General features: G+C 41.1%; 2 protein-coding genes across 7 annotated transcripts in view; one reads left to right on the forward strand and one right to left on the reverse strand.

Moving 5' to 3' along the window:
• Positions 1-12,124, forward strand: part of LOC124875140 (myosin-16) — a 98,294-nt gene extending 86,170 nt beyond the window's left edge. For all 4 annotated transcript variants that reach the window (XM_047377032.1, XM_047377029.1, XM_047377031.1 and 1 more), the window contains 15 exons: positions 173-418; positions 515-632; positions 2,449-2,576; positions 2,662-2,858; positions 2,956-3,088; positions 3,172-3,388; positions 4,265-4,401; positions 4,531-4,634; positions 5,009-5,201; positions 6,158-6,361; positions 6,446-6,571; positions 6,663-6,833; positions 8,451-8,651; positions 8,744-8,890; positions 9,370-12,124. In XM_047377032.1, the coding sequence (XP_047232988.1) occupies positions 173-418; positions 515-632; positions 2,449-2,576; positions 2,662-2,858; positions 2,956-3,088; positions 3,172-3,388; positions 4,265-4,401; positions 4,531-4,634; positions 5,009-5,201; positions 6,158-6,361; positions 6,446-6,571; positions 6,663-6,833; positions 8,451-8,651; positions 8,744-8,890; positions 9,370-9,522 (2,475 nt within the window). In that variant the 3' untranslated portion in view covers positions 9,523-12,124. The remainder of the gene's footprint in view (positions 1-172; positions 419-514; positions 633-2,448; positions 2,577-2,661; positions 2,859-2,955; positions 3,089-3,171; positions 3,389-4,264; positions 4,402-4,530; positions 4,635-5,008; positions 5,202-6,157; positions 6,362-6,445; positions 6,572-6,662; positions 6,834-8,450; positions 8,652-8,743; positions 8,891-9,369) is intronic.
• Positions 12,125-17,402: 5,278 nt separating this feature from the next.
• LOC124875711 (growth arrest-specific protein 7-like) overlaps positions 17,403-27,482 on the reverse strand; it is an 80,075-nt gene continuing 69,995 nt past the window's right edge. For all 3 annotated transcript variants that reach the window (XM_047378045.1, XM_047378046.1, XM_047378047.1), the window contains exons 12-14: positions 20,802-20,881; positions 20,615-20,713; positions 17,403-18,373 (exon numbers count right to left, since the gene is read on the reverse strand). In XM_047378045.1, coding sequence (XP_047234001.1) covers positions 18,260-18,373; positions 20,615-20,713; positions 20,802-20,881 — 293 coding nt within the window. In that variant the 3' untranslated portion in view covers positions 17,403-18,259. The remainder of the gene's footprint in view (positions 18,374-20,614; positions 20,714-20,801; positions 20,882-27,482) is intronic.

The raw sequence follows: 27,482 nt of genomic DNA on the forward strand, positions 1-27,482 counted from the left end.
TTGTATCATTTTCCTTCCACTTTACAATTATGCAATGCTTTGTGTTTGTCTATTACAAGAAATCCCAATAAAATGCACTGCAGTTTGAGGCTGTGCCAAAATATGAAAACACACATTGCATTTTGGGAAAATTAGGCGCGAGCCTTTTACAATCTGTCTGTGTGACAAACAGATGGAGGTGAACAAGAAGCGGGAGGCTGAACTTCAGCGTCTGAGAAGAGAGCTGGACGAGTTCTCTCTACAATCCGAAACGCTGGCTGCATCTCTGCGTAAGCGGCACGGTGAGGTCGTGGCAGAGCTGAGTGAGCAGTGTGAAGCTCTGCAGCGAAACAGAATCAAACTGGAGAAGGAGAAACAGAACCTAAGGATGGAGGTGGACGATCTGGCTGCATCGGTGAACAGTCTGCAGAAAGCCAAGGTCAGGAAGATAGCAGAAGTGTTTGATTGGAGTAGTTTAAGCAAACATGACTTTGATACTTTAATCACACATGGCTGTGAATTTGTTGTGATACAGATGTCATCAGACAGCCAGGTTAAGAAGTTGGAGGAACAGCTGTCTGAGGCCAACAGAAGAGGAGATGAGCTGCAGAGGACACTTTCTGAGCTCAGTGTGGCAAAGAACAGACTCACAGGTACACTGTGACTGCAAGTTAGAGTTGGTCTGCGTTACTAAATTCATGGAAAAAACCTGTTAGAAGCTGGAACAGACTTGGAGGTTCACCTTGCAGCAGGACAATAACCCATAATGTGCAGTCAGCCATAAAATGTGTTTGTGTTGAGTAGGTGTATGTGAGGGTGAGTTTGTCACCTGGAAGTGAACATTTGCAATGTGAGGAGAACATTAGAATGCCTGCAATGCTCAGCACCTAGGAGAAGCAAAGTTCAAGTAGACCCAGCTCCGGAAGGCCGCAGCAGTCCCAGGCAGCCAGACATAAAATATCCCCCCTAGATAGCCATAGGCCCCACACAGAACTAGGTTGCAGGAAGGCACAGGACTAGCAGCCCGCAGGCCAAAGAGACACAGAGCGAGATGCAGGGCACCCAACCCAGCCACACCCAGCATCAAGACCGCCTGGCACCGAGCAGGAAGACCCCCCCAGAGCCCCCAACACATCGGGCAGGCACCAGCTTACTACAGCAATCAGAAACTGGAGGGAACAAGGTATTTCACCCACGGGGGCCTGTCCCCGAGAGGTCTAGAGGAAGGGATGCCTCCTGGAGCCGCCCAGCCTTCAATCAGCCCAACACACCTCCAGGATCCATATGCCACCAGATGGGGGGCCTACCACTTCGAGACATGGCCCGATCACCAACACAGACAATATCCCACCAAGGCGGGCAGCCCCTTGCTGGGCCCCCCAATCATGCCTTCAGAGACACCCAGGCCATCCCAACACCCCCAGTCCCCGCCGAACCAGCACAGGATCTGCTGCGGGAGCCAGGAAACCACGCCATGCCCTCATTACACAGCCCCCCTCCATGGTGTTTGTGTTTGTGATAATGTGAAATATGATGAATGCAGATGAATATGTCTAAAGTGCACTAAAATTGTGGTTGTGACTGGGGTGTACAAGATCCCACAGCTTGTTGACAGTAGAGTCTCCCCCACCCTAATCCCAAAGCCCTAAGAGTCTCTCGTACATTAAAATTGAGGTGCAGGATTGGGCCAAATATACTGTAAAGGAGGGTGGCACTGCATGGTGCTCCACCCATGCCACTAAGGCCCATCATCCCACATTCCAAGACCCTACTGCTGTGTGGTGTTGCATATGTGAGGGAGGACAGGTGGGTGCCCTGGCATCAATCCCCCCTTGGGGGCCAGCTCGCTAACTAGCCCCCTCTTGTCCTGCCAGTCCCCACACGAGGCGCCAACAGCTGTTAATGTCGAAATTTTAATCGAAAGTTCATAAACAGCTGCAAAGTATTTACTTAGGTGGGTTGAATCCAAACGCACGTCTTGTGAAAAACTTTGAAAACCATGCTTCGTTTTCCTTCCATTTCACAAATGACTACTTTAGGTTGATCCCAAATACTCCCAATACAATATATTGAATCTTGTGGTTGTAAAGTGACAAAATATGAAAAGTTTCAGGGGTGGGAATACTTGTGGAAGTCATCGTAGTCTTATTAAAAACAGTCCAGCTCTTTTCACGCTCTTTTATCACCCGCTCTGGGAAATTAGTAAGTTGTCAGGGAACGAGGTCTCATTTTTTCTGTTGTTTTTGTAGTGCAGACATAATATACTTTGTTTCAATGATGACACTTTTGAAAAGAAGAGAAGGCTTATTTAGCTCTAATCAGATTCTTAGATCCTTGTTGTATTGTTGTCCACATCTACTCTCAAAGCTTCTTTGTAATTAAATGATCTCACAGTGTCCTTATTGTACAGGTCCATGATTAACTAATATTGCTTACTATTCGTTGATCATCCCTCATGTTTCCCATTAGCTGATAACGCAGACGTAAGCCGACAAATGGAGGAGGCAGAGAGCAGAGCAAACCAGCTGACCCGCTCCAAGACTCTGCTGCAGTCACAGCTGGAGGAGCTGAAGAAGCAGTTGGATGAGGAGGTCAAGGTTTGTGTCTCAGAGGTGGAACCAAAAATATCTGGATGGACTGGAGCAAATGTCTGATAACTTGTGTCTTTGCTGCCGGTGCCAGTCTAAGCAGGCGGTTGGCAGCAGCCTGAGTTTGGCGCGACAGGAGTGTGAGGTGCTGAGGGAGCAGCTGGAGGAAGAGCAGGAGAGCAAGCAGGAGATGCAGCGCCTCGTCTCCAAACTCAACAGCGAACTGACGCACTGGAGGACGAAACATGAGGCTGATGCCATCCAGCATGCAGATGAGCTGGAAGAGACTAAGTGTGTGGTGTTGATACTGGCAGTGTTCACTTTATCTGTCAGGCTTTGCTTGGATTCTATAATGTATGACCCACCAATAATGCAGGTCTTTTTACAGAAAGAAGCTAGCAGCCAGGCTTCAGGACGCCGAGGAGGTTGTGGAAGCCACCCAGGCAAAATGCTCCTCATTAGAAAAAACTAAGCAGAGGCTGCAGGGAGAGGTGGATGAGCTCTGCATGGACCTGGACAAGGTAAAAAGACTCACATTAAGAAAAACACGTTGCCTTGTGCAGGAAACCTTTTCAGTGCAGTCACAGCATGTTACCTGCCTCAGGCCAGCAGCTGCGGTCAGGCACTGGACAAGAAGCAGCGGGTCCTGGAGAAGCAACTCGGAGACTGGAAGCAGAAGTGTGAGGAGCTGATGACCGAGGTGGAGGGCTGCCAGAAGGAGAGCAGGCAACATGCCGCCGAGCTCTTTAAAGTCAAGACGGCTCACGAAGAGTGTCTGGAGCTGATGGAGGCTGTGCGCAGGGAGAACAAGGCCTTCCAGGGTAAAAATGATACACGCTAATGTTTGTTCACATATTGTGAATCATTGTCAGGATTTTAATCAATATGTCATATGACATAGATTTATTATCTATGACTCTACAGTGGAAGAATATGATACTATTACAGTTAGTAGCAGAGTCAGCAAGGCTAGAAAGGCCTCGTCCCACAGCATGAAGCTGCCACCACCTTGTTTCACTATGGAGATGGTGTATTCAGGGTCATATCTGGTGTTAGTTTTTATCCACAGAGTAGTCTATGTGCGCCAAAAAATTCTATTTTGATGTTATCATCTCCTACATGGCTTTTAGCAAACAGCAAACAGAACTTTCTATGATTTTTTTCTTCCATAAAGTCCAGAGTCGTGGAGTTCATGGTTCGAAGTTATTCTATCAAAAGATTCTCATCCCTGAGCTGTGGATCTCTGCAGCCCCTCCAGAGTAACTGTGTGACTGTTGTACTCTGTTTGTCAATTATGTGACCTCTGAAGGCAGAGGGTTGCACTGAATTTAATTTCAGGAAAAACAGGGAAGAACTGGTGCATCTGTTATTGTCAAAAATACCAGTTAATTGTGTTTTACAGAACAAACATGCTAAGCAGTGTAAAAAAAACTGCTGCCTTATTTTCTTGGCCTTTCTTGGAGTGGCAGTTAGCTTCAGCCTCCAGGACCAACTAATCTGGATTTACACTAAATAAAGGTGCAGAGTTTCGCACTGCATGTAAGATATTAATCGCCTCTAACCTTTTAATGGAAACTCACCACAGAAATCCCAAGCCATTGCTTTTAATACAGTTTGTACATGATTAAAAAAATTGCACATTATTTAATACGATATATAGCTCAGTAGCAACATTTGAGTTTTTGTTCATCGCACAGAGGAGATAGCCGACCTAACAGACCAGCTGTCAGATGGAGGTAAGAGTGTCCATGAGCTCCAGAAAGCCAAGAAGAAGATTGAGATGGAGAAAGAAGAGCTACAGGCCTCACTGGAGGAATCTGAGGCAGCTTTGGAGGTACACTCTTCCCCAGACTTGAATTTTCAATTGCCGTTTTTAAAGCAAGCTGTGCATTCACTATCATAGTAGAGAGTGTCTATTGTTTTTTTTTTTTTCATTAAATATCCTTTTTTGTGTGTTCTCCAGGCTGAAGAGACCAAGGTGCTGAGGTTTCAGCTGGAGTTGTCTCAGGCCAAAGGAGACCTGGAGCGCCGACTGCAAGAGAAGGAGGAGGAGGCTGAAGCTGGGAGGTGAGTTTTTCCCCCTTTCTTCATCCCTCAATCACATAACTGTTCACCACATGTTAACTTTTAAAAGCTATGTAGAGAATGATAGCTAAATGTAACATCAGAGTATGATTAGCAATAAGTAAAACACATGAAGGTTATTAAACTTTGGCTCTTGCAAAGCTTTTCTCTCAGCATGGGCACTGATGTCTCATTAGTATTATTCTTAATATCTGTATTTATTTTTAATGCTGCTGGTCAATACCTTAACTGCACAAAATCTAGAGGTAAGACTACAGCTGTTCATACCTTCTAAACCTGCTGCACTGCTTGTTTTGAGCGTTACTACTTGTTTGGAGTGCGTTACTACTGCTTCATTTACCCTTTGCTCTTCTCAGAAAAAGCCACCAGAGGGCGATAGAATCCCTGCAGGCCAGTCTGGATGTGGAGGTGAAAGGCAAAACAGAAGCGCTGAAGCTGAGGAAGAAACTGGAGGCGGACATAAACGAGCTGGAGGTGCAGGTTGACCTGCTCACCAAGAACAATGCAGAGTTCACCAAGAATAGCAAGAAGATGCAGCAGCAGATCAAGGTCCGTTCATTGCATGCTGCGCAGTATTTATAGCACCTTGTAAATTAATTGATACGTTACCACCAAAACGTCTTTGATTGTATTTGACTTTGAATTTATATGATAGATAACACAGAGTAGTGCATAACTGTGAAGAGAAGACCAAGGGGAGGATTAATCAGAAAAGCAGCCAAGATACCCATGGTCACTTTGAGGGAGCTGCACAGAACAGACTAGAGAACCATAGTTCTGCCCTCCACAAATATGGCCTTAATGGAAAAGTGGAAGAAAAGTAAGAAGAATGTCATCGATGAAAGCCAATATAACTCCTGTTAAAAGTTTGTCACAATCCCTGTAGGAGACACAGCAAACAGGTGGACGAACGAGCTCTGGTCAGCTGAACGTGCCATGCTTATTGTTAAACATTGTGGTGGCAGCATCATGCTGTGGAGATGGTTTTCTTCAGTTGGGATGTTAAAGCTAGGCAGGGCTTATGGAAACATCGCTGCAGCTAAATACAGGGCAATACTGAAAGGTGAACCTGTTCAAACCTGCAGAAGACTTAAGATTAGGGCAGAGGTTCACCTTCCTGCAGGACAACGACCCTAAACATACAGCCAGATCTACAAAGCAGTGGATTTAATTCAAGCATATTCATTTCCAGTTGAGAAAAGCAGATTCATTCAGTCTGACTGAGCTTGAGCTTTTAGCAAAGAAGAATCGTTATAGATTTCTGTGTCAAGATGTGCCAGTAAAGACATTCTCCAAAGGACTGGTTCTGCAAAGCTCTGCCTCTGGAAGAACCTGAAACCCATGCATGCTTTACTATTCACTTCACAACTATGCTTTACTCACAAAAAATCCTTTGAGGTTTGCAGTTTTAACATGCCAAGATGTAAAAAAGTTTAGAGTAGGAATACTTCTGCTAGACATTGTCTCACTGTTGCACACTGACCAGTTGTTTTGTTCTGCAACAGGAGCTGCAGGGCCAGCTGGAGGAGGAGGTGCGGAGCCATGAGGAGCAGAGAGAGGAGCAGGCAGCCTTGGAACGCCGCTGTGTTCTGTTGGTCAGCGAAGGTGAGGAGACCCGCACAGCCCTGGAAAGTGCAGAGAGGGCCCGGAAAGTCCTGGAGACCGAGCTGCAGGATGCCAGTGAGAAGTACAGCGACCTCAGCAGCCAGGTGGTACACAGAGTTTTTGTTTCCGTACCACTGATTTTACTCTGATAATCAGGCATTTTGAAGCTTTTTTTATTCTGCATTCAGTTTCAGTCGGCTCTAACCGGGAGGAGGAAGCTGGAGGTGGATCTCCAGACACTGCAGCAGGAGCATGAGGAGCTGCAGACAGAGCTGAGAGGCTGCACAGACAAGGTCAAGAAGGCCGGCTGTGAGGTAAAACTCAGGGCATGTGATACAGCTGCACACCTTTTAAACATATTTACACACTTAAGTCATGTTCGAAACAAACGCTTTGTTCCATCAGCTAGCACGTGTCGGAGAGGAGCTGCGTTTGGAGCAGGAGCACACACTTCATCTGGAGAGAGCAAAGAAAGGTCTGGAAGGCCAGATTAAAGATATGAGCACCAGGCTGGACGAGGCTGAACAGATAGCTCTGAAAGGAGGAAAAAAAATCATTCAGAAGCTGGAGGGGAAGGTTCGTCTCCCAGTAACATCAACCCATAATACTGATAATCCACGCAGAAGGACGGTTTCCCATCATTCTTTTGTCATTTCAAGTAAATAGTATACAACAAAAACAAGAAAGATTTTTTCAGGAGATATTTTACAGATTAGTGAAAAAACATGATTGTGAGGCATATAAAGATCATGGAGAGGATGTGAGGGGATTCTGACGATGTTCTAGCATTCTGAGCCCAGCTCCTGCAGCGGCTCTGAAGGAGATCCTCTACGGTGGGGACAGTCCTCCAAACCTCTGCAGGACACTTCTGTCTGTGACATTGCAGCACTGGGATGCATCACGCCAACACCCTCTAACCACAACTCTGTCTTATCTAATCTGATGCATTTTCAAGTTCAATCAATACTTTATATATTTAGTTGAGTCACTTAAACAAGATCCCTATACAGTCCTGAAGACTTGCTTTAGCATTTATGGAATAAAAATAATTATGGAAAAATGTTTCAGTTACCAGACAATATACCTTCTTTGTTAGTCACCACATAAGATCAAAAATGATTTGCCTTTTTAATAGATTCAGACCTAAAACCAATGATATTTTGCATGAATTTTGTGCATTACGGTTTCCCAGACAGAAAATAATGTGGAAACATCAGCTTATGCACCTTAAATGGATTAATATGGTCAGAGCTATACCCACCTCTGTCTAAGATTAAGGGAATGGCCTGAAGTAATGGACTCTGGTCACTGATCCAGTCATTTTTTGCTGCTCTGTCATCTCCACTGTTACCAGCGGAGGTAAAACTATTCAATTCAATATTGATATGATATTTTCTATGCTTTTAAATCAACTGAGAGCATTAAATACTTGTCTATTTGACTATTTTTAAATAGCAGTATTTTTAGAATGCGGTGAGGGATAGAAAGACCAGTTTCATTAATCTCAAACTGTTCAGTATGGAACTATCTAGTTCAGGTAAGTCCATTCTAAGTATTTTAGCTTTTTTAATAAGAGGTGAACCCATCAGGAATGTCTAAAAAAAAAGTGAAATAGTCCTTTAGCTTTGAGGCAATAGAAAGCCTTAAAGCTTTGACTCAGCCATGCAACAGGGCAACAATTTAAAAACTACATTCTTCCTCCTTACTTCAAGATAAGGCTCCCAACCGTGCATAATGTATCAAGCTTAAAGCACTCACCTTCGTATCCTCGTATCCAGACCTCTAAATAGTAGCTTAAACTAAAAACAGCAACTAGAAAGTGATTTGCAAGACAGATTTTAGTTTAATGAGAAATATTATGTCGATCAAATATTGCACTACACCTCTAATAGTTTGTGGGGTTTAAATTGCTAAAACCTTCTGCATGGGGGTTTTTGCATCATAAAAACGTTTTGCACTGTCAATCAGATGCTGAGAGAAGTAGATAAGATGGAGAGTGTTAAGGATGTTCCAAAACTTAAGACGTTGCACTGTAGTGTTAATATATCAGGTCCAGAAATTCAAATAGGTTGAGTTTAATCCGAGGCAACATGTCAGTAAATAAGGAGGAGGTAAAGAAAGCTGCAAGCATGATCGTGTTAGATGAATGTGAAGCTCATGGCACTCTATCAGTGGGAGTTACTCTCTGTGCAGGTAAAGGAGCTGGAAATGGAGCTGGACTCCGAGCAGAAGCGACACGCCGAGACGGTGAAGACGCTGCGGAAGAACGAGCGCCGTCTGAAGGAGCTCCTGTTCCAGTCCGAGGAGGACCAGAAAACCCAGCAGCGGATGCAGGAGCTGGTGGAGAGGCTGCAGAACAAGATGAAGGCCTACAAAAGACAAGTGGAAGAGGCCGTACGTCACGTGATCTTCTTGTTCTAAATTCTTCACGGCCCCTGTGGGTCGTTCTTTATTTGTCTGTTGTTCACTATGTGCTATCCCCTCAGGAGGAACAGGCCAACATGAACCTAGCAAAGTACAGGAAGACTGTCCATGAGCTGGATGATGCTGAAGAGCGGGCTGACATCGCAGAGTCAGCACTGACCAAGATCAGGACTAAGAACAGGGGCAGCTTCGGCAAAGGATACTCCTCTGTAAGTGTCCTTGGGAAACAGTCAGCTGCTCCTTACAAACATGTTCCCTGCCTGAAGTCCTATCTATGGTGGCTTGCAAAACAATTCATACACTTTGAACCTTTTCAGATTTTGTGACATTACAACCACAGAATTCCATGTATTTTATTGGGATTTTATGTGATGGACCAACACAAAGTAGTCCAAAAGAATAAGAAAACCATGTACTGTTTTTTGTGTTGGTCTACCACATAAAATTTTACTAAAACACACTTAAGTTTATGGTTGCAACGTGACAAAATGTTGAAAAGTTAATGGGGTATAAATATGTTAGTACTGTTTAATGTGTAATTTAAAGTCAGTGATTTCACTTGCAAGTAGTTCAGCTCCAAATTATCCTTAGGAGTGTGTGTGTGTGTGTGTGTGTGTGTGTGTGTGTGTGTGTGTGTGCATGGCTTTGTGTTGCCACTGTCCTGAAACATAACTGTTTGCTCCACCAGGGATACAGCACTCCGTACCCCGGCCTGGTCAGGTCACCCAGCTCTGTAGGCTCTGAAGGCAGAGGGGAGAAGATTCTCAACGACGACAACGAGTCGGTCAGCTCCCTCATCCCAGCTTATATCAACTCGCTCAAGAAGTTGATGATCGATTAGGGGGACTGGAATATCTGCACCTCTGCTTGTTTTGGCAATCGAATGTCCTCGGAAGAATTAAGGAGTGCTACAGTGTTAATGTAGGAACATCAGAAAGCCTCAGCATTAGATTCATATATAATGGGCATCACCTTTCTGTGTATACTGTATTTGCCTGTCGTCATCTCCTCCATTCTGTGTTAAAGATCACACCGCCAACAAGTTCCAACTTTATAATTTCTGCTTTTAAATGTATCCTTACTTAAAACTACACATCATTCCTGCATGCCATCAGCTCTCTGATGGAATCCAAAGCATGCTAAAATTTCCAAAGGTTCCTGAAGTTTAAAGCAATAAAGGTCTAAGGCAATAAAATAAAAACTATTTATAGTTATTCTCCATATGTTAGAATGGCCATGATAATAAAATCTGCTAGATTTTGGGGCATTTTCTGATAGACTTTTGATCATTTTAAGCATAAATTATTAATTCAATTTTTCCTCGCACTCAAACTGCCTCCCTGAGCAGATTAACTCTTCTCGCTCAAATCTACATTCTTGGATGGCAGAAAAGTTTTGCTCTCTTGTGCCACGAAGTTGTGACTCTGCCTAGCAACAGCTTTAGGAAATAAGATGAAAGTGGTGAGATCACTGGCTTCTTCGGAGTGCGCTTGTTTTATTCACAGAGTTCACTCCAGATGATGGCAAACTAACAAAATAACTGACAGCCAACAGGTAGATCAGCAAATACTGCTGTCTCTCAGACACTAACTATCAAAGCCTCTTCATGGACTTCGAATATTGTCAAGGTGTGATGATCTAGACCTTTTTTTTCTACAAAACTTGGGCCGTCTTGTCTAACATCAGCAACCATAAACTATGGACTATGTTTCAGAAGCCATTCAACAGCTAAATTTGCATGCTTGTTGATGGAAAGCATAGTTTTATATTAATATTATAATTGCCTCCAATAACAGTTTCCTATTAGCTAATTAAAAATGCTGAAATTAGAGATGCACCAAAAAATTCTTGTGACCTGAATCGTATGATTTTCAGGCCAGTAATCAGCCTGAAATACACCATTACTAAGGCCAGCTGGATTTGCTGCCACTCTTCTGTGCTTAAAAGTGTAACTAAGAGAGCAAGACTCAAATCAGCCATTTTTATTTTAGCTTCAGATGTTAGTCATTTTGCAACTTTGCTATTTTGTACATTTACGGTTTTGATCAGCACAGGTTGTCGATTTGTACCCGTTTTGGGCAAGCTTCCTCAAATTTAAGAACTGAACGTACTAAAACAAGCTTTAGTAGTGTTTAAACTCTCTGTTATGGAACATGTTGGACTTGGAAATGTTGGCAGCCTTCTAAGAATATCTGAGTTATGGTAATGGTCTGCATTCCCTAGGGTATACACACAGAGACCACTGTTTACAGTTAGCAATGCTAACCTTGCTAAGCCCTGTTATCTGCTAATATGAAATGCTCAAGACAGTTTAAAATGTCAATTCCAAATCATTTTGTCTTTGCTTTAAAACAGTAAAGCACTGCTTTCTTACACACACTGTGTGATGTCACCTCTCCTAATATAAATACTTAAGAACCATACATAGGCAGGTGAGCTAGGAAATAATTTGAACGCTGTTCAACAGATCCTTAAGAGAAGTCTGTATCAACAAGTCAAAGTGTTACAAAGCCTCAGATCAGAAATTGGCCACAAAACTCTGACTGGTGTATCTCTAGTTAAAACTGCATTAATTCCCCTCACCTCCTTAATAGGAATTTTGGAAAAATTATTTAGACATTATATTTCACAATGCTTTATTCAATTAAGATGCTAATGTTAACTACACAGTAAAATGTCACATAGTATTTAGAGCTTGTTTCTGGTTCACTTGATTTCTTCTGCAGAAGCAGCAGCAAGCCCATAGTTTGTAAAATTAGTTATCTTTTCAGTTTTGGTTTAGAAACAGCAATAAAACAGAGCACAACCTTGTGGAAGGTACCACATAGCTGATTTTTTTGAATGCAGCAGTATCTTTGTACATTGGTCACTGCTAATGTTCTGTTTAGTGTTCTGTGTTAAACTTAAAAAAAAAAAAACAGGTTATCTCTCTAACACAATAGTTCTAATTTAATAAGCTTCCAATGCTTAAGTATAGTTAACTCACACGCTGACATGGAAATGTTTTGCAGATCAACAAGCAATAATCATAACTGAAAATGCATCTATAATATTTGCGCTGTCACACTGCCGTGCTTAAGAGAGACCAACCATCAGCCTCCTTCCATTAACCCTTCCCCACCGTAACTTGAATTGGATGGCAACCAAGCGCAGCTCTGTAAACTTGGCTTTGGTTAAAGCTGTTGTGAACATTAGCTTTGACCAATAAACCAATATAAACCGTCACCATCTTTTATAACTAAGGTGACATCAATGCCCCTTTTCCTATCAGTGCTATTAAGTGTATTTTCAGTGCAATTTACCTATTGTATCTCTGTCCAAACTTGTACCCACAGCTTTTATTTTAGTGCCTAATGATGTAACAAGGCATGACCATATCATTTACTGTTTTAATGTGAAAATTGTTTTTTTTAAAGAAAATAAATTTTTTTTCATTTTTGGCATTTTCTTCTTTTTTTTTCTGTTATTTCCAACAGAAAAACAAACCAAACACCAAAATGTTTTGACATAAGATGCACATTTTTATTTTCCTAGAGCAAACTGCCAACCATTCATTATTTATTAACAAAAACGGACATTTCAGTTCTTTTTTAGTGATAACATTAAAGAAAGCAGTAATACTGTCAGGGTGTAGTTCTAAAACAGTTTTTGTACGACCTTTGGCTTCAGGTAGTAGCTTGGACATCAAATCCAGCTGAAGCGGCTCTTGAGTTTCTATAACCTACACCTATATTTCTTTGTGCATTGTAAAATAAGTTTTTGCCTGGGAAACATTAGATATCTGTACTACTTTTAGGTCTATGTTGCTTCATCAAAAACCCATCAGAGTTGGAATATCTAAAAGAAAACTGAATGGCACTAGATAGTTTTAATCTCAACTGTAGGATTTTTTTCAGAAACAAACCAGGGTGTTCCTTTTTTTCTAACTTTTTTAGTTATGCTGACACATCTAAAAATATGTTTTTACAGAAGGCTAAAAGTAAATTGATAAAGTGCAGTTTGTGCAACAAAATCCTGTCACATTTATGATGCATGTGTAGGGTTTATGCTGTGCCTCTGTTTTGCATAGTGCATTCATATTGGGATGAGGGATGTAAAATTTGGTTTTCCACTAACAGTTCAATGCTCTATATACAGCCTACAATAAGGGTGCTTAAAAGGTGGTTGAATAAATCTAATGATTTAAAACTTAATCCAAGATGACGCTGCTGATGGCAAATCAGTTGAATGGCTTCTCCTGCAGGTATGAAAAGCAGCAGTTCACACAGCAACCCAACTCCTCCACATTCAGACACAAATTCTTGCCATACCCCAACCACCCCCTACCTTCAGACCCTCTGCCTGCACTTAGGATCTTACAGAAATATGTAAATAGGCTCTTTCAGCACCTGAAAACAAAGAAGGCCTCAGACCTGTTAATATCTCTCCATCATGCCTGAAAGCCCGACCAACTGGCACATCTTCACTGAGATCTTCAACAAATCACTGGAGCTGTGTGAGGTTCCCTCCTGCTTCAAACGCTCCACCATCATCCCAGTACCCAAGAAACCCACCATCACAGGATTAAATAACTACAGGCCTATCGCCCTGATGTCTGTGGTCATGAAATCCTTTGAGCGACTGATGTGGAAGCACCTGAAGGACATCACAGGCCCCCTGATGCACCCCCTGCAGTTCGCCTACTGGGCAAACAGGTCAGCAGATCATGCAGTCAACTTGAGACTACACTTCATCCTGCAACACCTCGACCACCCAGGTATGTACGCCAGGATCCTGTTTGTGGACTTCAGCTCGGCCTTCAGCACTATCAACCCAGACATCCTCCACCAGAAGCTCATCCAGCTCAAAGTCCCGGCCTCCACTTGTTAGTGGATCACCAGCTTCCTGAAGGACCAGCAGCAGCAGGTGAGGCTGGGGAGCATCTTCTTCTGCACAAGAACCATCAGCACCTGCACCTCCCAGGGGTGTGTTCTCTCCCCACTCCTCTTCTCCCTCTACATAAATGACTGCACCTCAGTGGACCCGTCTGTGAAACTCCTGAAGTTTGCAGATGACACCACTAATCCAGGACAGTGACGAGTCTGCATACAGACAGAAGGTGGATCGGCTGGTACACCGGTGTGGTCAGAACTACCTGGAACTTAATCCACTCAAGACTGTGGAGATGATAATGGACATTATGAACACCACCCCCCACACCATCCTCAACAACACGGTATCTACTCCGGACCACTTCTGGTTCCTAGGAACCACCATCTCTCAAAACTTGAGATGGTCCTCACACATAGACAATGTTCGGAAGAAGGAAGGTCAAGAAATGGGCAGTTAAAATGTCTACAGACCCCACACACACTGAACACAAACTGTTATGACTGTTACCTTCAGGTCGGCAATACAGAGCGCTGTCTGCTAAACCCAGCTGCCACAGAGACAGTTTCTTCCACCAGGCTGTTTCTCTGATGAACACTTGACATTCAGAGTTCCAGAACAACACCATGCATACTTGGACTGATCCCACATTACATTCTATTGTAAAGTCACTTGTCTATATATGTACATTTTAAAAGATATTCTTCATTTCCACTGTTACATATACAAAAGAAAAATCCTCACTGAGAGCAAAGTGTACTGGATTCAAATTCCGTTTGTCTGCACAAACTTGGCAATAAAGCTGGTCCTGATTCTAATATAACAAAAGTTATGTTGATTTGTGCTGCCATCTGTATCTATCCACCTCATGAGCTCTGACCTCGACCACTTTAAGGTATCCAGGAGTGTAGTAAATGTATGATATTTCTGTCATTTGTGCTGACATTTGTGGAGATATCATTAAAAATTGTATGGTTCTGTGCTTTTCCATGTCTTCTAATTGTTTGAAACATATCCCCGTAGAATCCTGATCAACTGATTAGTTGAAGCTGATAAGGCGGGCTGATACAGGTGTAAGAAGTTTAGTGTGGTAATATCCGCTTAATATCTGGAAATATAATTAATGGCTAGCCGATGAACATGAACCATTCAAATTACTTTCACATTGTGCCAAATTGTGTCTCAAGGCCTCAAACAAGCTTTAACTCAGGTTACACCTAATGGTTCGAGGAAGTATTGAAACACTTTGAAAGGAATTTACACCAAAAGCTTCAAAGTTTTACAAAGGGTTGATGCAGAAGGCACTATACATTTTTTGTTACATGACTAGAACAAATAAATCAAGCTCACACTCAATGTTCCATAATATTTTGCTTCACTTTGGCAAGGAAGTTCCAGAGTCTCAGTGACCTATGGCCCGTCACTAGATATAGCTAAAATCAGATAAAATGGGATCTCCGTCTCAGTAACTCTTGGCTATTTACCACTGAGGATATCCCCACTTGTCTACCAACGCACTGTGATCTGACATCTTGCTACTACAGGCAAGGGGACTACTTATGTTTATAACTACATATAACTTCCGTTCAAAAACGTCAGTACTAAAATTAAACTTTAGTCGAAATGCAACCAGGCTGAAAAAACTTGGTGTTGGAAAATCATGTCTGGGGATTACATACTGTGGCTGACAGGTGTAAACTGAAAAAAGCGTTGCAAATACATGTGTTGGGACCCAGCCATGGATTTCAACATTAAAACTCCGGAACGAACTCTTCTGGAACTTTTCAAAATAAAGTGCATTAACCTTCTTCCGGCACAGCCAGGAAACGGGATAACTGCGGACTTCCTGTGACGCCACTGCCCAAATAAAAGCACAGGTGTTGCTATCTCCGCCCTCTTCCACACGGCCTTCGGAAGGGACCAGATAAGGGAGACATGCGCGCTGATGTCTCTTTGCTGGCAAACAGACAAAACTGGATCCAAGGATGTCATACGACCATTGATCATATGCAAAGTTAAGTACGAATGAAATACTGTCTGTTTATCTGGTATTTTCATTCATGAATGGAGAAATTAAGGTGTAAGAATTGCTTACTTTCTCTGTGAGGCCTGCAGAAGCAAACTGTCCCAGAGAAGTTCCCTACAGAGAAGCGGTCTCCCAGTCTGGAAGGAAGACAGCACAGACCCCATCACCGTGGTAACGGTAACGTGCAGTGTCGTTAGCGGACAGAATGGGCCGTCTTTCATCCACAGCCACAAAGGTTAGCTAGAAGCTAACCCTTTGTTCACAGAGTTCTCTTCAAACTTCATCGTCGCTTGGACAGCGTTCCTCACCACAGTTTATGAGGTTAAGTGTTTGGGCAGAAAAACATAGAAGTGATTTAGGTTGAAATGATCTAAACGTTTTTCATTTTATGAAGTTTGGTTTTGTTTGTGTTGAACTCAGCTATTTTGCTGCTAACAGACTATTTGCAGCACACGTGTTCAGGTTGTGTTCTTTGTGTGTTTTTAAAGTTAAGACACACTTTATTAAAGGGTGATTTAAACAGAAGATTGATCATAACGCGCCGTCCGCGCTTATGCATTTTAACCCTTTTATTAACGGTATTTTTTTAAAGGTGTGTTTGAATCTGGTGCTAAGCTATCAGCTTCTTTGTTAGCTTAGCTGCTAACAGGTAAGAACGCGTGCTTGCTGCTAAATAATATTTACCCAGAAAGGTTTAGTTTTCAATCCAGTAAATAATGTGTCCCTAACATAATTTTACTAAATGTGATTACTAAGTAAACACCATTAAACCCCATTTCTTCAGAAAGATTTGTCTCTTTCCAAAATATTCCCTTAATATTTCTTCCTTTTATTATTTTAATAAATAAAGGCAGCTAATTAGACACCGTTGCGAAATGGTCATCCAGAAGGTTGACTTTATTCAGCAGATCATTATTTAAAACATTATTTTATTAAAATAATATTTTATCTGATCTTGCATTGTGAATGGTTGTCTAAACGTTTGCTGATTATTGCCGAAGTTGGTTCCAAGACTAACTTAACTTCATTTCCAGATTCTTCAAGATAATCCTTGGTTCTCAGACATAAATAGCATTACATGATAATGTTGCATCACTCTGTTGGTCATGGTTCTCAATCATCTTTAATCAACTTGTTTATATTGTACATAGCCCATTAGTCTTCCCTTTTCTTTAATTCTGCTTGGTAGTTTAGTTGGATTGTTTTAGCATAGTAAAGAGTTTGTTGATTGAAATATGTTTGACTTTGAGTTGACTTATTTTTGTTAATAAATTCTTGTATTTTAAGAAATTGTCTGAATTCATTCCATATATGTGCAGAGTTTATGCTGTTCAACAATGTCAGAGCTCGTCTCACATCTTTCTATTCTGTCCTAATACCATCACCTTACTGGGCTGGTATTCACAGGATAACCCTTAACAGGCCAAAATATTATTTGATAAAATATTAAAAAATATTCTCAGATTCATAATCCCAACACATGAATGATGCAAACTCAAAAACACAGACACAAAAAACTGATGGAACCACAAAATGCTGCAATCACAGAAATGCAAACTGTTATAAATCAAAGTCTCCGTTTGCTTGTGCTTGCACCTGTTGGCCACCGTATTTAAATGTTCAGGACAGAGTCCAAACAAAGCTACAGATATTTCCTCTGGCCTTGTGTGAGACTGTTTAAGCTTCAAAAAGGGCAGCTAGCATTCATAATGTAACATTTTTAACAAGTCATTTTTAAAGGGCTAATTGGCAGCAGCTTGTGGCATAAAGGAAATGCCCTTATTTCTGTGTTCTACGCAGATGAAGAACTGTCTTTAAACATGTAGTCATTTTAAGGAAATTTATTAGTTTTATCAATGTCTTCTCATATAAACAAACTGTAAACATGAAGTTGGCAAATCCAAGCTTTAGTGTTAGCTTAAGTTAGCTAACTCTTCTTTATAAAGATTACCAAAACAGTTTTTCTCCCGGAAATATATTTATCCGGCCCATTTATGAATAATTCTTTGTAAAAAGAGGCAAGTTTACAATTTTTTTCAAATTTTAAGGTTAAATCAAGCTGAATTCTCACTGCTGCATTTTGACTAAATTGAACAAGCTATGAGCCTTAACAGAACATTGTAGCAACAGTAGCTAAAGGTTGCGGCTCCACCGAGCTCCACATAGATGTTAGCATTACTGTATTATAACCTAACTGTTACACAGCATTATGACAACACTCTTAGCTTAACTGCATTTAGTTTTAGCAGCATCTGTTAAATCGTGGCAGTTCTCATGAATTAGCCATACACTGCTGAATGACGTAAAGCTTTTACATTTAAAAATTTACAAGTTGGTGCTACTTCATCATTCACTTCACCTGAGTATCCTTTAGGAAACGATTTCCACTCACAGTTACCATTTTCCCATTCAAAGAATCAGTGTACTTAAACAAAACTCTGCTGTCATCTTCATGCCTCAATGTTGTTTTGAATTTTCCCCCCAAATACAGACATCATCTTTGTTAGGGATCTGCTGGCAGGTAAAGATCCAGCGAGCTCTTCCTCAGTCTGTTAACTCTCACGCAAGGTTCAGTGGGAGAAAGAGGGTAAAGATCCCATCACAGAGCTAATCTCCCAGTTATGTCCTCCGGTATGGAACTCCTGGGTATCCTGCCCTGGTGTGAGCTCATCACTCAGCCAGTTCAGATCTCTATGTCGACAGGCCTGATTACCCCTGTCTTATTCCCCCGCACCCACACCTCTCTGTCTTTGATGGGGTCCACACACTGTAGGAGCTTGTCCACCGGCTCCATGGTCTGGAAAAAAACAAAGATGACTGTTAGCTGACAACAGGAAATGTGATGCTCCTCTTTTAGCAAGTATGGTTCATTGCTTGCCTCTGCTGGTGTTAAGTATATGATGCAGGGTTTCACTTTAATAATAACATTGTCATATCTACTCATTTTTTAAATGGCAATGAGCTTTAAATACATTTATTTTAGATTCTGCATATTATGTAAAAACTGAATATGGCATTTTAAAATCATTACTTCTTTCTACTGGTTATTCCCAAAGCCATCCTCAATGAAGAACAGCAATAATTTAAAGGCATCCTTAACCTGATGTGCTTCGCTGTATTAATTAATTATTTGAAATATTTCTTAAGACCAGAGGCTGGTCTGAAACTAAAAACTAATTTTTTTTCCAATCAGTCAACACACCAAACATACAGTGGCTTGTAAAAGTATTCATACCCCTTGAACTTTTCCACATATTGTCACATTACAACCACAAACATAAATATATTTATTTGAATTTTATGTGAAATACCAACATAAAGTGGTTCACAACTGTGAAGCGGAATGAAAATTATGCATGATTTCTTTTTTGTTCTACACATAAAAAACTGAAAATGGGTATTGTGCAAAGGTATGGAGAGTGTTTGTGAACAGCAGTTTTCAGATCTTGCCACAGATTCTTGATTGACTTTAGGTCTGGATTTTGACTGGGCCATTCTAACCCATTAATATGTTTTGTTTTAAACCATTCTATTGTAGCCCTGGCTTTATGTTTAGGGTCCGGCTGGAAGGCGAACCTCCGCCCCAATCTCAAGTCTTTTGCAGACTCCAACAGGCTTTCTTCCAAGATCGTCCTGTATTTGACTCCAGCCATCTTCACATCAACTCTGACCACCTTCCCTGTCCCTGCTGAAGAGAAGCACCCCCAAAGCATGATGCTGCATTTTGGCCAAAAAGTTCAATGTTGGTCTCCTCTAACCAAAGCACCTTCTTCTACATGTTTGTGGTGTCCCCAACATGGCTTCTGACAAACTGCAAATGGGACTTCTTATGGCTTTCTTTGAACAATGGCTTTGTTCTTGCCACTCTTCCATAAAGACCAGATTTGTGCAGTGCACGACTAATAGTTGCCCTGTGGACACATTCCCCCACCTGAGCTGTGGATCTCTGCAGTTCATCCAGAGTCACCATGGGCTTCTTGGCTGCATCTCTGATCAGTGCTCTCCTTGTTTGTCCTGTAAGTTTAGGTGGACGGCCTTGTCTTGGTAGGTTTATAGTTGTGCCATAGTCTTTCCATTTCCGGATGATGGATGGAACAGTTCTCAGTGAAATGTTCAAAGCTTGGGAAATATGTTTATAGCCTAAGCCTGCTTTAAACTTCTCCACAACTTTATCCCTGACCTGTCTGGTGTGTTCCTTGGACTTCATGATGCTGTTCTCTCCAACATTCTCTTAACCAACCTTTGTGGCCATCACAGAGCAGCTGTATTTGTACTGAGATTATATTACACACAGATGGACTCTATTTAGTTATTAGCAATCATCAGCCAACTTCTGAAGGCAATTGGTTGCACTCAAAGTAAAGGGGGCTGAATACATTTGCTCATTGCACTTTTCAGTTTTTTATTTCTTTTGTTTGAAATCATGTATAATATTCGTTCCACTTCACAATTGTATACCACTTTGTGCTGGTCTTTCGCATAAAATTCCAATATTTATGTTTGTCGTAATGTCACAATATGTGGAACAGTACAAACGGGTATGAATACTTTTACAAGCCACTGTATAAGTAACCAGGTCATGCTTACAACAACACTCTGCAGCAGCCAGAATATAGAATATACAATATGCCAGGCTGAGAGAAAGCAAGAGAGTGAGACTTTGAAGAGAATTTCTTTCTTGTTCTTTATGATGCAGTTTGTGCACCAATGCTCTCAAACGCCTGAGGCCTTCACAGAACATACTGAGAATAAATTAATCAAGGGGGACTCTATTTACTAATTAGGTGAATTCTGAAGGCAGCTGGTTGTACTGGATTTTATTTAGCAGTATCAGAGTAAAATGGGACTGAATACAACAGCACACCACATGATTCAGACTATTATTTTCCTTCCACTACACAATAATGTGCTACTCTGTGTTGGTCTGTCACTTACAAATCAAAATAAAATACTTAAAGGTTTGTGGTTCCAACATGAAAAACCGGAGAAAGGTTTAAAGGGTATGAACACTTTGCAGGTTGCTGTATGTTGTACTCACACTTTGGTTGAACATGTCCGTCTCGTGGCGAAGAGTTGTGTACTGACAGAGATGCTGCCTGATCATCTCCACCCGTTCCACCTCCAGTCTTTCCAGCTCCTGATGAGGACAATACAGAAACACCTAAACCTCTGTTTCAAATAGCCCCACTGCAGCACACTTTCTTTACAAACTGGTGTGACCTTACCAGGCTGGTGGTGACCATCTCCTCAAACCATTTAGACTGAGTCTGGTTATACAGGTCAACGCAGCGCATCAGATCATCTCCTATTGGGGAAAAGAAAAAAACAGATGAGAAGGAGCTGACTGAAGAAATACTATTTACAGCACTGCAAGTACTGTATTGTATGTGACACAAAACATCCAGCAGGTGGTGTAAGAAGACAAATAATACATTTCATTACGATAGTGTATAAAAAGAGAGCTGATCTCTTATTTCAATAATGATACGGCTTGCATCCTGCTGATAAAACAAACACTCATCATGAGGGAGACTAGATCAGAGGAAATGAGTATCTTCAGTGTTAGCTCACGTTTTCTTTAAGTGAAAGCTTCCTGGAGAACAAACACAGTGAGGGGACCATAGCAACTGATCTCAAACACAACCACAACACTTCACTTGTTAATATGCTTTTAAACCTAAAAATGGGCCCGATTTAACTCACATGGTCCTGTAAAAATGTTTGTGGCAACCCTTTTCTGACACAGAAAGAAAGAAGTCTGATTAGCAAAAATAACATGATACGTGACACACAAAGATGTACCGAGGACTCGGGTGGAAACTGGAATCATATGATTTTCAATACAAAAAACAAAAAAATCATGTTTTTAAGATCACTGAAGGCACCAGATGTAAATAGTAGCAGATCACGGTAACAACACTTTTTGGTGTGGATGTTGTAAATGGTAGAAGATGACTCAAAGTTAGTTATATTAGTACCAGTAAGGTTTTTAAAATGAAATCAGAGGAAGTACACATTCTTTTAACAGCAACCTAAAAGGAAATTGTATTTTCATGTCAAGACGTGTGTGCGGTTCATTCAGTCTGTGAGGGAACAAGAGAAAGACAAGATTTTCAGCAGATAACAGGAAGGCTCAACGAAGAACAACAACATTGCTTTGTTTTATACTTTTGAAGCACGGTGGTATTTGGGCTTTTTTTTTAGAGATGTAGAAGCTGGGAATCTTGCAGATATTACATTGCCATGGACCTCCAGAAAAGCAAAAAAATGTCCACTGACTGGCTAAAAAAAGGAAAAAAATGTGTTGAATGGCCCAGTCAAGGTACAGACTTAAACCTGATTGGAAGGCTGTCGAGTTCGAACAAATACCACAAAAGCCAAACAGAAGCAATGTTCTAAAGAAGAGTAGGGCAGACATATTCAACAAAAATGTGAGACTGATGCGAAACATAACAGATGATTATCATTTCAAGGGGTTTCTTTTAACAGTGGAACTATATGCTACTAAATTATTAATTTTTTTCTTTTTGCATTTTGCCTAAATAATAATGGGTAATGTGTTTTTAATTACACTTGTTTGACTAATCCTAAGGTCTGAAGAAGACATTTTTAAATGTATGATAGTGTCAAACTGCAGAATAAACTTGTACTTGACTATAACTGGAGATGAGAAGCAAGTTTCTTTTTGGAGTTCAATCAAGTAATTTGGGTTTCAAGTACATTTTTCCAGTGTAGTATTCTTTCAGTTACATAGAAGACATTAAGCTTGGTTCTGTGTTTTCCAATAAAGTTTGTATTCTAGCTCCTGGAGCACAGTTTTCAATCTTCTGACAGCTCAGCCAAGAATGTGCTTCTGTAAATAAAAGCAAGAACAAAAAAACTCAGAGAAGCTTCTTTTTTCAGGTAAAAACTAACATTTAATACCATGGTAATATGACTGTTCAAAAATGTAAGAAAGTCAATAAATCTGAGAGCAACGGTCTTTATTATGAGCAAACAGATGGTATACTTTAGTTTTTCAGTCCCGGTCTCCTCTCTGCTTTGCTCACACTGCAGTCAGACCTGGCAGCCAGACGCCAGGAGAGACATCAACAACTGCTGCTACCCTTTACATTCTGTTGCCTCCTTGTTGCAGAAGGAACAAGCAGGACTGGTTCTGTGTGTGAGTGTGTGCTGGGATGGAGCGTTCCTTCCATGTGACAGCATGTGGTCATGCCTGCTTGACTCATAATACCACCGTCTGCCTGAGTTTGCCTCTGCTTACACTCAGCCATGCACATTCCTGAGGTATCACACCTATTAAAAACTTCAAAACTGCTGGGCAAATGCTGCTGCATGACCATTTAATTTAAAAAAGGGAAATAATTAAATGGTAAGGTATCGCAAAAGTAAATTATTCCACCCTGACGCAGTGGCTCACTGTACATCGAACAAGCTTCATCCCGACACAAATGGAGCATGCAAAAGAACGGGCACCATGAACAACTCACACATTTTAGGGATGTGACAGGGTTGATGTTCTTAATATCTTGCTCCTTAGACCCTCGTAAAATGCATAACATTTGGTAATAAGGTCCGTTTGCACCCACATCTCTTCGTCTAGTGGGACCAGACTGCTGCATGTTCACTCTGCTACCACCCCTGCTTTAAAATGAATAAATAACTTTTTCTTCAAATCCCATTGTGGCTCGCAGCCCTGATAAAGTGCATGACTTGTGTAAAAAAAAAAAAAAAACAACACAGCAAGTTAATTTGCAGACAGTCTCAAGATGCTGATCCAATGAGGGGCTAAAAAAACAACGGAGGAGGATTTGGATGTAATTTCCTTTAAGATAATTATTAACAGGGATTAACTGGGGCTGAAAGAGGGTTGTTAAATATCAACGGTGATCTTGTTATTTTAATGAAACCAGAATACAGGTCCTTCTCAAAATATTAGCATATTGTGATAAAGTTCATTATTTTCCATAATGTCATGATGAAAATTTAACATTCATATATTTTAGATTCATTGCACACTAACTGAAATATTTCAGGTCTTTTATTGTCTTAATATGGATGATTTTGGCATACAGCTCATGAAAACCCAAAATTCCTATCTCACAAAATTAGCATATCATTAAAAGGGTCTCTAAACGAGCTATGAACCTGATCATCTGAATCAACGAGTTAACTCTAAACACCTGCAAAAGATTCCTGAGGCCTTTAAAACTCCCAGCCTGGTTCATCACTCAAAACCCCAATCATGGGTAAGACTGCCGACCTAACTGCTGTCCAGAAGGCCAATATTGACAACCTCAAGCAAGAGGGTAAGACACAGAAAGAAATTTCTGAACTAACAGGATGTTCCCAGAGTGCTGTATCAAGGCACCTCAGTGGGAAGTCTGTGGGAAGGAAAAAGTGTGGCAGAAAACGCTGCACAACGAGAAGAGGTGACCGGACCCTGAGGAAGATTGTGGAGAAGAACCAATTCCAGACCTTGGGGGACCTGCGGAACCAGTGGACTGAGTCTGGAGTAGAAACATCCAGAGCCACCGTGCACAGGCGTGTGCAGGAAATGGGCTACAGGTGCCGCATTCCCCAGGTCAAGCCACTTTTGAACCAGAAACAGCGGCAGAAGCGCCTGACCTGGGCTACAGAGAAGCAGCACTGGACTGTTGCTCAGTGGTCCAAAGTACTTTTTTCGGATGAAAGCAAATTCTGCATGTCATTCGGAAATTAAGGTGCCAGAGTCTGGAGGAAGACTGGGGAGAAGGAAATGCCAAAATGCCAGAAGTCCAGTGTCAAGTACCCACAGTCAGTGATGGTCTGGGGTGCCGTGTCAGCTGCTGGTGTTGGTCCACTGTGTTTTATCAAGGGCAGGGTCAATGCAGCTAGCTATCAGGAGATTTTGGAGCACTTCATGCTTCCATCTGCTGAAAAGCTTTATGGAGATGAAGATTTCATTTTTCAGCACGACCTGGCACCTGCTCACAGTGCCAAAACCACTGGTAAATGGTTTACTGACCATGGTATCACTGTGCTCAATTGGCCTGCCAACTCTCCTGACCTGAACCCCATAGATAATCTGTGGGATATTGTGAAGAGAACCTTGAGAGACTCAAGACCCAACACTCTGGATGAGCTAAAGGCCGCTATCGAAGCATCCTGGGCCTCCATAAGACCTCAGCAGTGCCACAAGCTGATTGCCTCCAAGCCACGCCGCATTGAAGCAGTCATTTCTGCCAAAGGATTCCCGACCAAGTATTGAGTGCATAACTGTTCATGATTATTTGAAGGTTGACGTTTTTTGTATTAAAAACACTTTTCTTTTATTGGTCGGATGAAATATGCTAATTTTGTGAGATAGGAATTTTGGGTTTTCATGAGCTGTATGCCAAAATCATCCGTATTAAGACAATAAAAGACCTGAAATATTTCAGTTAGTGTGCAATGAATCTAAAATATATGAATGTTAAATTTTCATCATGACATTATGAAAAATAATGAACTTCATCACAATATGCTAATATTTTGAGAAGGACCTGTAATTATGCTTGATTCAGTAAACCATTTACCATGTAGGATGATCTAAGGGAAGAAAAAGCTACATAATTCAAGAAGATTAGTGCACCCTGTAAATCTAAATAGTATATTTGAGATGCACATTGAAATGTGCAGCAGGACCAGCCCTGACTGGTTTCCTGACAGTCAGAACTTCAAAAATCAAATCTTTTTGAGTCATCAGCACTCTTCAGTGTGGAAGTGGTATCAGTGAGGTGTTGAAATTGAACTGAGAAGAAGCACAAAAGATGTGAAAAGCTATTTGAAGGGAACTAGTTTCTACAGACAGATGTCTCCTGTTCGTACAAGGATGGAGACTACAGCAGACGGCAGGAAGGCTGTATGTATGACAGCAACGTTGCTGTTCTATCCTTTGAATCTGATCACAGTTATGCAGCATTTGATTTGTCACTGAAGTCAGGGCTCAGTTATTTCAGAACCAGCTTTATTGCCAAGTTCGTACATACAAACAAGGAATTTGCCTCCGGTACACTTTGCTCTTTTGTTCTGTTTTTGCATTACAGAATATACAAATTTACAATTTACAATTTACAATGTACAATGTACACATATCTAATAAAAAAGGTGCATTTGCAACATCTGTATGCTGTTGTTTTGTACTCTATTGAATGTTCATCAGAGAAACAGCCTGGGGGAAAAAACTGTCTTTGTGGCAGCTGGTTTTAGTGAACAGTGCTTTGTAGCGCCACCTGAAGGTAAAACTCTAAACAGTTTATGTGCAGGGTGTGTGGGGTCTGCAGAGATTTTAGCAGCTCTTTTCCTGACCCTAGATCTGTATAAGTCCTGGATGGAGGGAAGGTCAGCTCTGATTATTCTCTCTGCAGTCCTGATTATTCGTTGTAGTCTGGACCTGTCCTGTTTGGTGGATGAGCCAAACCACACTGAGATGGATGAAGACAGGACAGATTGAATGATGACAGTGTAGAAGATGACCAACAGCTCCTGTGGAAGGTTGAACTTCTTGAGTTGCCTCAGGAAGTACAGTCTCTGCTGGGCCTTCTTTTGAACAGTGTCTATGTGTGAGGACCATCTCATATCTAATTGTGTCACTATTGCTGAATATAACAATGACCATATCGATAACATTTAACCAAAGTTTTTTTCTGAATTTTTTTTTTGCCTTCATCATGAAGCCTTCACACTTACACTACTTACACAATCGCTGAACTTTAGCATCTCCACCTCTAAAGATATAAATGCAGTGTGGACATCTAGAAAAGGGAAACTAAGTCCAACAGGCCATATATATGACTGGCATTCAAAATATGCACAAATGGCAACTGAAACTTAATATTATCCCAATTAATGTATTTAAACAGTCGTTTACGATAGTGACATGATATATTTTGGAGCTTTGGTGCAGAAATAGAGATGGTACAGTACCATCTGTGACATTGGGTTAATATAAACCACCAGAAGTACTACTAAATAGTTTAAACAGATAACTTTTACTTCTACAAGCACGGCAGAAGATTCCAATCATTTCTGCAACCCAGATATAGATCGATTTAAATTATGTTTCTATTGTCTTTTACAGATTTTCATAGTTCCTTGAGAATAATTCTAAAAGTTATTTCTGTGCCGTAGCAGCACCAGATCTGTTAATGAGGACAAGACCCCCTAACCTCTGTCCAAAGTCTGTTTGTGAGCCCCTGCAGGAACAGGGCTCTGAGCACAGTCAGAGACTCCTCGCATGCTCTGCATAAACTGCTGCCAATAGGCAAGGTTTTCTGCCTCAAGCAGTTAAAATACTGAACTGCTGTTAAGATTGTGCAATGTGCTTTAATGACCCAAAAACTTCAGAACAAACTTGGTGCACATACAAGTTTGTTAGGATAAAACAGAACTTTAGTTATTTTGTTGGTGATTTAAAGGCTTCTCACTAACTTGGTATGTCTGCATATCTTCTTCCAACAAAATGTGCTTAAAATGTCAATGCATACATGTGCTTTAATTTGTCATGTCTTATCGTGTACTATTCTCTGAATTGTCCAGGGCTCTCTTGGAAAAATTATTATTAACCATATTGAGGTTTTTTTATGTAAAAAAAAAGGTGAAATAAAGGCCAAATGAAGCTATGTTGTAATTTAAAAAGTGTGAGGACTGCTTTAGATGATGGGAAGCATGATTTGTTGATTTTGGCAGAAAATGTTTTGTTTGTAAATTTGTTTTTTGGACCCTTGAGTGTCCATGCTGGTTGCTGGAAATTATTTTACATGGTTTGTTTTGGCTAAGCAGGAAATCTTAAGCTTTCTAAGTTTAGGCAGTTTGTTATGAATGTTTAAAAAGACCTAAAAAGTGCATATAGCTCCAGAACAACAGCAGTCAGTCAGGATTAACCA

This window comes from Girardinichthys multiradiatus, chromosome 10, assembly GCF_021462225.1.
Source record: "Girardinichthys multiradiatus isolate DD_20200921_A chromosome 10, DD_fGirMul_XY1, whole genome shotgun sequence".
NCBI lineage: Eukaryota > Metazoa > Chordata > Actinopteri > Cyprinodontiformes > Goodeidae > Girardinichthys > Girardinichthys multiradiatus.